The sequence below is a fragment of the Hippopotamus amphibius genome, chromosome 7 (assembly GCF_030028045.1).
Source record: "Hippopotamus amphibius kiboko isolate mHipAmp2 chromosome 7, mHipAmp2.hap2, whole genome shotgun sequence".
NCBI lineage: Eukaryota > Metazoa > Chordata > Mammalia > Artiodactyla > Hippopotamidae > Hippopotamus > Hippopotamus amphibius.
Genome location: NC_080192.1, coordinates 80,211,734 through 80,224,259, shown reverse-complemented (window position 1 = coordinate 80,224,259; position 12,526 = coordinate 80,211,734). Strand labels below are relative to the sequence as shown.

General features: G+C 36.4%; 1 protein-coding gene across 1 annotated transcript in view; it reads right to left on the bottom strand.

Annotated features, from left to right (window-relative positions):
• Positions 1–10,747, bottom strand: part of TMEM182 (transmembrane protein 182) — a 63,382-nt gene extending 52,635 nt beyond the window's left edge. The window contains exons 1-3 of the mRNA XM_057743710.1: positions 10,404–10,747; positions 10,068–10,167; positions 7,675–7,773 (exon numbers count right to left, since the gene is read on the bottom strand). Of these exons, the coding sequence (XP_057599693.1) occupies positions 7,675–7,773; positions 10,068–10,167; positions 10,404–10,535 (331 nt within the window). The 5' untranslated portion in view covers positions 10,536–10,747. The remainder of the gene's footprint in view (positions 1–7,674; positions 7,774–10,067; positions 10,168–10,403) is intronic.
• Between the last annotated feature and the right edge of the window lie 1,779 nt (positions 10,748–12,526).

The following is a 12,526-nucleotide window of genomic DNA, read 5'->3' as shown; positions in this document are numbered from 1 at the left end:
AAATGAAAAAGGAGAAGTCACAACGGACACCTCAGAAATACAAAACATCATGAGAGACTACTACAAGCAACTATATGCCAATCAATTGGATAACCTGGAAGAAATGGATACATTCTTAGAAAAATACAATCTTCCAAGACTGAACCAGGAAGAAATAGAAACCATGAACAGACCAATCACAAGTACAGAAATTGAGGCAGTGATTAAAAATCTCCCAACACACAAAAGCCCAGGACCAGATGGATTCACAGGCGAATTCTATCAAACATTTCGAGAAGAGTTAACACCTATCCTTCTCAAACTCTTCCAAAATATTGCAGAAGGCGGAGCACTCCCAAACTCATTCTATGAGGCTACCATCACCCTGATACCAAAACCAGGCAAAGATGTCACAAAAAAAGAAAACTACAGACCAATATCACTGATGAATATAGATGCAAAAATCCTCAACAAAATACTAGCTAACAGACTGCAACAGCACATTAAAAAAATCATACACCACGATCAAGTGGGGTTTATCCCTGGGATGCAAGGATTCTTCAATATACGCAAATCAATCAACGTGATACATCGTATCAACAAATTGAAGGATAAAAACCATATGATCATTTCAATAGATGCAGAAAAAGCTTTTGACAAAGTTCAACATCCATTTATGATAAAAGCTCTCCAGAAAATGGGCATAGAAGGAAATTACCTCAACATAATAAAAGCCATATATGACAAACCAAAAGCCAACATTGTTCTCAATGGAGAAAAACTGGAAGAATTCCCTCTAAGAACAGGAACAAGACAAGGGTGTCCACTCTCACCACTGTTATTCAACATAGTTTTGGAAGTGTTAGCCACAGCAATCAGAGAAGAAAAAGAAATTAAAGGAATCCAAATTGGAAAAGAAGAAGTAAAATTATCACTCTTTGCAGATGACATGATACTATATATAGAAAACCCTAAAGACTCTACCAGAAAACTGCTAGCACTCATTGATGAGTTTAGTAAAGTAGCAGGATACAAAATTAATGCACAGAAATCTCTTGCATTCCTATACACTAACAACGGAAGAGCAGAAAGAGAAATTAAGGAAACTCTCCCATTCACCATTGCAACCAAAAGAATAAAATACCTAGGAATAAACCTGCCTAAGGAGGCAAAAGATCTGTATGCAGAAAACTTTAAGACATTGATGAAAGAAATCAAAGATGACATAAACAGATGGAGGGATATACCATGTTCCTGGATTGGAAGAATCAACATCGTGAAAATGACTGTACTACCCAAAGCAATTTACAGATTTAATGCAATCCCGATCAGATTACCAATGGCATTTTTCACAGAACTAGAGCAAGAAATCTTACGATTTGTATGGAAACGCAAAAGACCCCGAATAGCCAAAGCAATCTTGAGAAGGAAAAATGGAGTTGGTGGAATCAGGCTTCCTGACTTCAAACTATACTACAAGGCCATAGTGATCAAGACAGTATGGTACTGGCACAAAAATAGAAAGGAAGATCAATGGAACAGAATAGAGAACTCAGAAGTAAGCCCAAACACATATGGGCACCTTATCTTTGACAAAGGAGGCACGAGTATACAATGGAAAAAAGACAGCCTCTTCAATAAGTGGTGCTGGGAAAATTGGACAGCAACATGTAAAAGAATGAAATTAGAACACTTCCTAACACCATACACAAAAATAAACTCCAAATGGATTAAAGACCTACATATAAGGCCAGACACTATCAAACTCCTAGAGGAAAACATAGGCAGAACACTCTTTGACATACATCAAAGCAACATCCTTTTAGACCCACCTCCTAGAATCATGGAAATAAAATCAAGAATAAACGAATGGGACCTCATGAAACTTAAAAGCTTTTGCACAGCAAAAGAAACCATAAACAAGACTAAAAGGCAACCCTCAGAATGGGAAAAAATAATTGCCTATGAAACAACGGACAAAGGATTAACCTCCAAAATATACAAGCAGCTCATGCAGCTTCATACCAAAAAAGCAAATAACCCAATCCACAAATGGGCAGAAGACCTAAATAGACATTTCTCCAAAGAAGACATACAGATGGCCAACAAACACATGAAAAGATGCTCAACATCACTCATCATCAGAGAAATGCAAGTCAAAGCCACAATGAGGTATCACCTCACACCGATCAGAATGGCCATCATCACAAAGTCTGGAAACAACAAATGTTGGAGAGGGTGTGGAGAAAAGGGAACTCTCCTGCACTGTTGGTGGGACTGTAAGTTGGTACAGCCACTATGGAAAACAATTTGGAGGTTCCTTAAAAAACTACAAATAGAACTACCATATGATCCAGTAATCCCACTCCTGGGCATATACCCAAAGAAAACCATAATCCCAAAAGAAACTTGTACCATAATGTTTATTGCAGCACTCTTTACAATAGCCAGGACATGGAAGCAACCTAAATGCCCATCAACAAATGAATGGATACAGAAGATGTGGCATATATATACAATGGAATATTACTCAGCTATAAAAAGGGATGAGATGGAGCTATATGTAATGAGGTGGATAGAACTACAATCTGTCATACAGAGTGAAATAAGTCAGAAAGAGAAAGACAAATATTGTATGCTAACTCACATATACGGAATCTAAAAATGGTACTGATGAACTCAGTGACAAGAACAGGGAAGCAGATACAGGGAATGGACTGGAGAACTCGAGGTATGGGAGGGGGCGGGGGGTGAAGGGGAAACTGAGAAGAAGCGGGAGAGTAGTACAGACATATATATACTACCAACTGTAAAATAGTCAGTGGGAAGTTGTTGTATAACAAAGGGAGTCCAACTCGAGGATGGAAGATGCCTTAGAGGACTGGGGCAGGGAGGGTGGGGGGGAATCGAGGGGGGGGCATCAAGGAAGGGAGGGAATATGGGGATATGTGTATAAAAACAGTTGATTGAACCTGGTGTACCCCCAAAAAAAATAAAATAAAATAATAATAATAAAAAAAAAAAAAAAAAAAAAAAAGAAAGGGGCTGGGTGCCTGACAGCATCATTATAGCAGCTGCTTCTAAACTTCTTATTGGGGGAGAAAAACACCCCTTATGTTTTAGCTGCTGTTTGTTTTCTGCTACTTCCAGCTTGATGTGCTGCTGACTAATATCTTGCCTAGCTGCTTTCCTGCTTCTAGTTTTACATCATTCATGTCACCCTACAATTTTTATGAGTGAAGGATGAACAGACCAGAAAAGAACAGTAGATAAATAAATATTGACAATAAAAGCAAAGGACAGCTGACACATGAAAACAATGCTGAAGACCTAAAAAATTACAAAAGGTATAAAAAAAATTGTTCAGAATAACTAAGGTGCATTTAGTAAAGGTGTAAAAAATTCCTACACACATCAATAGTTATTTAGGGCACCAGTACCAGTACCACAGTACAGTCTTAGTTAGTGGAGACTCAAGAAATATTAATTCTACAAAAAATATTCAGTGTACAGTGGATGCAACGGTGAGTCAAACATAAAAGACGTTACAGTGGGAAGCTGCTGCGTAATACAGGGAGATCAACTCGATGATTGGTAAGGACTTAGAGGGGTGGGATAGGGAGGATGGGAAGGAGTCACAGGAGGGAGGCAATATGGGGATATATGTATAAATATAGCTGATTCACTTTGTTGTACAGCAGAAACTGGCACAACAGTGTAAAGCAATTATACTCCAATAAAGAGCTTAAAAAAAAGAAAAACATTACAGCGGTGGAGCTTAGAGTTAAATTGGGAAGGAATACATGAACAAAATAATTATGCAAGTAAATAAGTAAAATTTTTGCTACAAATTATCAGATTAAAGCATGGGTTTTATAAAGGAGAACCTGGTCTAGTCCAAGTATTAGTGGTGGTAGGGGGCCAGCACAGGCAGCTTTTCAGGAAACTGAAGTCTGAACCAGCCAGGCAGATAAACCTACTTTCTTAGGGAAACAAGGGAGGAGGGGTTGGCAAGAGGGAAAGAGCACTTGGGGAGATGGGATGGCAGATCCCTGGGCCCTGGGCAAGAGAAGCTCAAAGAAGGTTATGCCGCTGGCCTATGTGTGTGTGTTTGTTTCAGCTCATCAGCAAAAGGTGAAATTATGTTCAATATATATTCTGCTTCAGAAAAAACCCAAGTATGAAATTTAGTTTTGAAAATTTTTCACTTGGAATAATTTATTGCTGAAAATACAAACTGTAATTTTTGCATTGTCATTCCACACAAATATTTAAGCATCTCCTAAGTACCAGGGACTATACTAAGTTCTGGTGATATAAACATGAGTAGGTTACATTCTATGCCTTTGGTGAGTTGCAATAAATAATGAAGAAAGCAAGTAAACAAACAATTACAGTTAAGTACAAGAAGCACTCTGATGGGTCTGGTCAAAGGCTATGGGGACACCAAAAAGAAATGACTGATTTACTCAAGGGTTGAGTTACCTTGAAAATTAATCTATGTTCAGTACATCATCACCAAATGTTACCAAATTAATGAACTACGACAGAATTTAAGCATGAAACAAACAAGAAAATCTAAATTCTGACATATCAAAAGGTAATGAAATTGTTTAATGGACTCTGAAGTATACAGTCTTAGCTCAGAAAACAATTCTGAGAATTAGATGACACCCTCTAAGCTTGGGCAACCATCCAAATAACTAGATTTGAACCATAACTGGATTCTAGAATATGCATTTGAGATTAAAACAAAAATAAAGGATACACTGAATTAGACCAGATTGTATACACAAGTCAGGATCAGACAGAAAGGTAGAAAAAGCCAACATAAGTTTACTTTGTTCTTTTATTCAGGTCCAACTAAAAGACTTAAAAAGATTTAATACCAAGAACTAAGATTAGCCTTTTTATTCACTGTAGTTTATAAGATTATCAATAGGCAAAACCCAAAGACTTGGACCTTTGCATTAGTTCTGCCAGTGATCAGCTGCGTGAAGACAGAATCACATGGTTTCTCTGATCCTAAGCCTACTCATCATGAAAAAGAATAATTTCATCAGTAATATCCAATAATTCTAAAATAGTATTTCCAAAAAAACATCCACCACTGTATCATTTTCACTGATTTCAATATTGGCTAACTGTAATTGCAAAAATTCAGGAGAATACAAAGACATTTTACCAATAATTTGCCAGGCCATGATACATCAGATTTCACAAACAACACTTTGAATTTTCCTAAGATAAGTTGGCAAATGTATAATGCCTGATAATTATGAAGCTAGAAAGCCAAAGAATAGTTCTGAAGTCTAGTGAAGTCTATGTTTCCTCATTAGCTAGGAAACACACACTTTCAATCAGGTGGAATCTTTTTGACGAAATCTATGTCCTTCTCTTGGATAAAGGAAACAATAAAATAATCACCCCAATATGTCACATATCATTGTACAGTATTCTGAAGAAAAACAAAACTTGCATGTATTATTTCTGTTATAGGACATACCTCTTCCCACCTCAATCATTTTTACGTAGAGTATTTGATAAAGTTGCTTAAAGTGAATAAGGAGTTACAATATGTATGCCAAAGAGGAGTTTGACAATTAAAAAAAAATGGAATATGGTTTTATTACTAGATCCAAAAAATGACACAGTAATTATATGTAATGCCACATAATAATTCTGAATGTAATTGCAGTGTAATTTTTCTGACATGCATTTACTATCCTTCTCCATCATAATTATTATGCACAGATAATGTTACCTTGTTTTTCAAGTTCTCCACTGTCTCCTTGAGGGGAAAACTTCTCAAATATGTAGATTCATTTTTAAATATATGGTGCTTACAATACCTACCAATCCCAGGACCTCAACATATGAGTATCAGTAACAGCAATACTAATATTTACGCAAACACCTAATGTTCCAGAAAGAATGACAATGAAGGGGTGCCATTTTCATAACTTTTTGTAACAACTTTTGGGTAACTATTTGCAATATATAATAAAATGGTTTATCTTGCTCTTTCCTGTGCCATCTCTTCTCTCATCAGTGAGAGGGTCTGCAACACATATGCTGTAAGAGGGTCTGGCAGTGTGAATGAGACGCCTCATGCGGTTTTTAATGGGATAGAGCATCTCTGCTGCACACGTTTTCAAGGCCAACAGCCACAGTCCCTCTGAGCACACACAAGCCTGGTGGACAAGCACAGCTGCGTCCGCAACACTTTTCCTAACCAGACCCACACCCACTCCATAAAATGTCATGTTAATGATGCGATATAAGCAGATGCTACATCCTTTGGCAAACTCAAAACAAAATTATAATGTACGGAAATACATATTTTACATAAAGATGAAAAAAATGGATGAATGATGTAAAACTTCATTAAGTTCTGTGATGGTTAATTTTATGTGTCAACTTAGACTACGGTGCCTAGTTGCTTGATCAAACAATAGTCTAGACACTGCTGTAAAGGTATTTTTTTAAATATCATCAGCATTTACAATCAGCAGACTATAAGTAAAGTAGATTATCCTCCAGAATGAGGAGGTGAGCCTCATTCAATCAGTTGAAGGACTTAAGAACAAAGACAGGTTTCCTGAAGAAGAAGGAACTTTCCCCAAGATTGCACCATAGAAATTCTACTGGAGTTTCCAGGGTTCAGAGTCAAGACCACAACATCAATTCTTATCTGAATCTCCAGCTGCAGGCTTGCCCCACAGATTTCAGACATGCCAGCCTTCACAATAGCATGAGGCAATTTCCTAAAATCCCTCCCTCAATCAGTCGATCAACCAACCAACCTCAATCTCTTTCTCTGTTTACATACACACACACACACACACACACACACACACACACAGACACCCATATATAATTGATTCTCTGGAGAATCCTGACTAATATACATTCATTCAGAATGCTAAATATATTAAGTACTTTCTTTGAAAAAAAGATATTTTTTGGCTCTGTTTATGACCTTGGTAAAGTCTGTACCAACCCTTAGTTTTAAAGTTTGGATAAACACTCTTTATTAAAAACTTCATGAAACTAGCTGAGAATAAAGTTGACATGTTAAGCTTTTGTACTTTCTAAAATTAGATTTGTGTACTATATATTGTGTACTTTCTCTAGAAACTTAGTTTATATACTTTGTATAGAAAAAATAGTATGAAAACATGAAAGAAGTTATGTAATCATGACTCCCAGTTAATGACATCTGACTCTCCTTCTTCTATGGGATATCACATACAACAAAGTTCAGTCATTTTGTAGAAATACAGTAGCATAACCATATTCTTATGTGCAACAATTGCAAAAAAAATGTTTTTAAATCAGTGTATATTACAATATTTTCCTTTGTAAGACTAGTTTTACATCTTAAGGAGCGTTTCTTCCAGATGAACACCATTACTTTCATATCAGAAAACACACTTTTAAAAAATTTATCTTTATAAGCAGCAAGCAAATTTCAATGGCTTTAATTTTAGACCAAATTTCTATTTTATTAAGATTATAAATGGTGTTTTAAAAATGGCATCTTATTATTTTATATATAACAGACTGATATCAAAAACATGTTGAAATTATAAACGCTAAATTATTTTTTAATTGCCCACAAAAATGTTGTGGTGGGCATCTTTCAGAAAGACGGGCCCCTCTCAGAGGCCTTCTGAGGACAGTGGTACTTACTAACGGCAGAGTCATAGGAGGTTGAGTTGTGCTCGCCTCGCGTGAAGGGGTATGGTGACAGGTAAGCATGGGTGCAGTTCTTCCATGGAGGCTGATTGGCTAGGAAGCAAAGCAGGACAAAGGTATTTGTTACTGAGAAGCTGAGTGAAGACTTGTTGCTAACAGAAGAGAAACACAGCATCTGGGGGTACACAAGCAAGGTAAAACTATAGGTTAGATCAACAAATTCAGAGAATTATTGAATAAGCGGGGAAACTTCCTTAAAAACCTCATATGGTAAAGCAAAGGAGATCTGGAAAATGGATTCATTTAAAACATCTAGCTCATGACCTAATTCAGTGGAGAGAATGCCCTTAATATCACCCTAAAATTGAAAGTACCAGATTTCATTCATTTTCACAATCATATTCTCCAGTTCCTAATGTAATGCCTATCATATAGTGGGTATTCAAAAAATAGCTGTTTATCTACTGGGCATATACCCAGAGAAAGCCATAATCCAAAAAGAAACATGTACCACAATGTTCACTGCAGCACTATTTACAATAGCCAGGACATGGAAGCAACATAAATGCCCATCAACAGGTGAAGGGATAAAGAAGATGTGGCACATATATACAATGGAATATTACTCAGCCATAAAAAGGAACGAAATCGCACTATATGTCATGAGGTGGATAGACCTAGAGTCTGTCATACATAGTGAAGTAAGCCAGAAAGAGAAAAACAAATACTGTATGCTAACTCATATATACGGAATCTAAAAAAAAAAAAAAATGGTACTGATGAACCCAGTGACAGGGCAAGAATAAGGATGCAGATGCAGAGAATGGACTAGAGGACACGGGGTTGGGGGGGCGGGGGGCGAAGGGGAAGCTGGGACGAAGTGAGAGAGCAGCATAGACATATTTACACTACCAACTGTAAAATAGATAGCTAGTGGGAAGTTGCTGTATAACAAAGGGAGATCAACTCGATGATGCGTGATGCCTTAGAGGGCCAGGACAGGGAGAGTGGGAGGGAGTCGCAGGAGGGAGGGGATGTGGGGATAGGTGTATAAATACAGGTGATTCACTTTGGTGTACCTCAAAAGCTGGTACAAGAGTGTAAAGCAATTAAATTCCAATAAAGAGCTTAAAAAAATAGCTGTTTAAAAATCTAATAAATTTAGATTTCACCTCAATTGGTTCTAATTAATAGAAAATTTCTTCTATATTCTATTTTTAAGAAAAAGATGTAAATGATAGACCATACAAGTTAATAATTCAAGTACAGTTTTAGCATTTGAAGAAATCACAAGAAAGAACTTTAATGTTGTTTGAAATCTTGAAGATTTCATCATATACCTTTAAGAAGTAAAATATTCTTTTCGCAGGTCTTGGCAAACTCTTCCTCTTGCAAAGTCTGACTTACTGCACTTTACTAAAGTCTAAATAATTTTCATTGGCAGATCACACGCTTATTCTCTTCCCCCAAATGACAATCTACAAAATATTTCTCTCAAAATGCTGTATCATGATTACTTTGTTCCTTTTACATATGCCAATTTGCCATTGACTTGTCTTCTATGATCTCATATTTTTATGATATATTCCATGATCTTGACTATTGTTTAAATACCATACTTTGATTTATCACAGGAGTATTTTGATAAGAAGACTAATAATTTCAACCCACAATAAGTTTGAAGATAATAAACAGTTCTTTCATTGCTGGTTGCAATAAGATAAAGGCTAGCTATTTTCAATGAATTAATTTTCAAAAATTAACACAATATAGGAAATACAGTTGAAAGAATGCATCATATTTTTAAGGAGCCATTCTACTTCAAAAAAGAACTTTAAAGTTTCTATGAGAGAATGAAAACATCAAAAGCAAAGCATTTCTTGATATTGCCCGCAAACTTGGTTTAAGCCCAAATAGAGCAAGCTTTCATCTGCCACTGCTGATAATTGTTTCTTTACAAAGAAAGATTTTTTTAAACTTTGAAGCTCTTAATATAAAATAATACATCTCTAATTCTGGATTTTTAAATTTGGGATCTCAAGGGTTTATAGCCAAAAAAATAAAAACATTTATTTGCAATGTAGCAATAATAGACACTTGAAAAAAAATACTACACATAATACCTGTTTTGTTTGTTAAGGTTGGTGTATTTTAAATATGAGCAAGGAAACAGCAGATCATTCAATTTTGCCATAAATATTCAGACTCCAATTTTAAATTAGAAATTAAATAATTATTCCTATAGGCATCTCTACTTACTGAAAACGAACCACTTTATGAACCTTTGGAAGATATCCTACTGAGATTCTACAACTGCACCAAAAAATAAACTGTTCGTTTGTATTTATTTTAAAGCCGGGGCGAAAATAAAGCTGAATTGCACTTACTGTACCAGAACTGCCAGATATTGGAATCATTCTCTTCCACAATCCCATTAAACCAACATCTCCAAAAGAATCCTTCATGGTGGAAAGTGACGTTTTCTATCTGCATAGAACACAAATGAAGCAACTTGCCATCAACACAAAGAACATAATCCAAATAATCACCTCCAGGAAATTTTTTAAGCAATGTATTTTTTCCCAAATAATGATGATCAGTAGCTTTCTACACCTCTTCTATGAAGAAATAGACATTCCACTACCATTTTCGAATTTCAAGAGGATACATAAGGCTATCCTCGTTACTACCAAGTACAATAATATTTTGAAGAAGAAACGCACATTCTGTTCACCTGAACACTTCCCCACTTCAGTTGCAAGAAGCCAATAATCTGATCCAAAAGCCACCAAAAAGAGTAAAACCCCCAAAGCACCAAAGAGAGCCCCAAAGAAGATGGCGATATTAAGCCTCATTTTCAATTCACTGGTTTCCCTTTAAAAAAAATAAGAAAATAAAAAACAGCAGACACCTAGATCCTCAACAAAAAAGAATAAAGATTTTTGAGTAGGCAGAATCTTCTTGAGCAGCGTCTCCTAGCTCTTGCTTTGGTGGCTTCCCACGCACACCCAGCCAGTGGGTTTGCATTGCCTTTGCTCTGCCCTGGAGGGACTCCAGCCCGGCAGCTGAGAATGGCTAACTATTTTAGGATACTGATTGAGGAGCTGCCTCTCTCCCATGGGGATCAAAAAATAGCTGACCTTCCCCTGACTGTGGAGAGGAGTATCAGGAGCTGGCCAGAATCATCAGTATTGCTGTTGGGTAATCCACAGAAGTGGAAAGAAGACAGAATGGTATGAGGTCATTGACAGTACTGGCCCAAAGTCTTAAGTGTCTGAACAAGCTCCTCTTAATCCAGAATGACCATTACAACCCCAAAGACACTTAAGACTCTCTTTGAAGATATATAAATCACAGCTATAAAGAACCATGAAGACCTCTCTTGGATATAACTGAAGTTGTAATTAATTTCTTAATTCTTTTAGGATATTTTTGGGATATAAATTAGTGGGATTACTGATCTAACATAACAACGAGTACAGTTCAGGTTTATAACCTAGACATTCGTAAGTGTATTTAAAAGATCAAGAATATAAACTATATGTAAACTATTTAAAGTAGAAAAAAGTACTTTTATGTAGCATACACTATGACATAAAAATAGCACTTTATATAGCAGCTCCCAGATCTTGTACAAGTTATTCCAAATAATCATCCCCAAAGTGGAGTAATGAAAAGAAAAGCCTCAAAAATATATTATTTTCTGGATTAGGATGAAAGAATATGGTCTACTTTTTGTTTCCTTCTTTTAAATATTTAACCTCCTCAAAACATGAGTCTTACTTGATACCCATTCAAGTCATTGAATAGCAATGAATCTACACTTTCTTCATGCCTAGCCTCTATAGCTCATTTCTGTTTTCGTTCCATGTCTAAATATGCCAGAGAGTATTCGTATAATATTTTAAAATTTTCGCTGTCTTTATGGCTATTGTTTTTCATATTCTCAGTCATAACATGGGTCACTGCATCTTCTCAAGAGGCATCTGAATTCTACCAACTTCCTTCACCACGTTTGTTAGATGTGGGATAGATCCTTAGATACAAAATCAGCAAGGGCAAAAAGATGACTCCTTATTAAGGATGTAAGGCCTTGGCCAGCTCCAGCTATGTACAAATCAGAAGTGCCCAACGGTCATGAATAGAATTCTAAGTCATAGAATCAGTGACTGTGAGGGTTAAATGGAATTTGAGAGTACATCTGAGCTAATCCCTCATCTAATGCTCAAATCTCCTTTATAAGACTCTGCATGCCATCAAGCCATGCCATTTTCAGCCCATTTCACTTAAGGACATCAATAATGTCCACAGCTCTGCCTTAACTTCTGCCCCAAACTGCTTCCCTAAAGGTGGCAGTATCAATTGTATTCTGCCCTCTGAGATTGTACAGCACGTTTAAACTCTCTACTGCACGACTGAACTTTCTGGTATTTTGAAGAAGCAATCATTTCATGCTTCCTCAAACCACAACCCCCACTCCACCCCTTAATATAGGTCTTCATTTTTCTAAGCTAAACACATCCCTTAGACTGTAACAACTCCAAATCTCCTTGCTTTTCTGATTCTTTGCTATAATTTTCAAGTACTTGATTGAAGGTGAGGCATAGTAAAATATTCTGGGTGGAGTCTAAGGAATTAATGCCAAATAAATTTCTTATTTGCATGCTGTGATGAGCAGAATAATGGGTTCCCAAAGATGTCCACACCCTAATCCTAAACATAATCACATAATCTGTGAATATGTTACCTTACATAGCAATATCCTGGATAATACAGGTTGGCCCAAGCTAATCACATGAGTCCTTAAAAGAAAAGTAGAGAATCTTTCCTGACAGTGGTCAGAGAA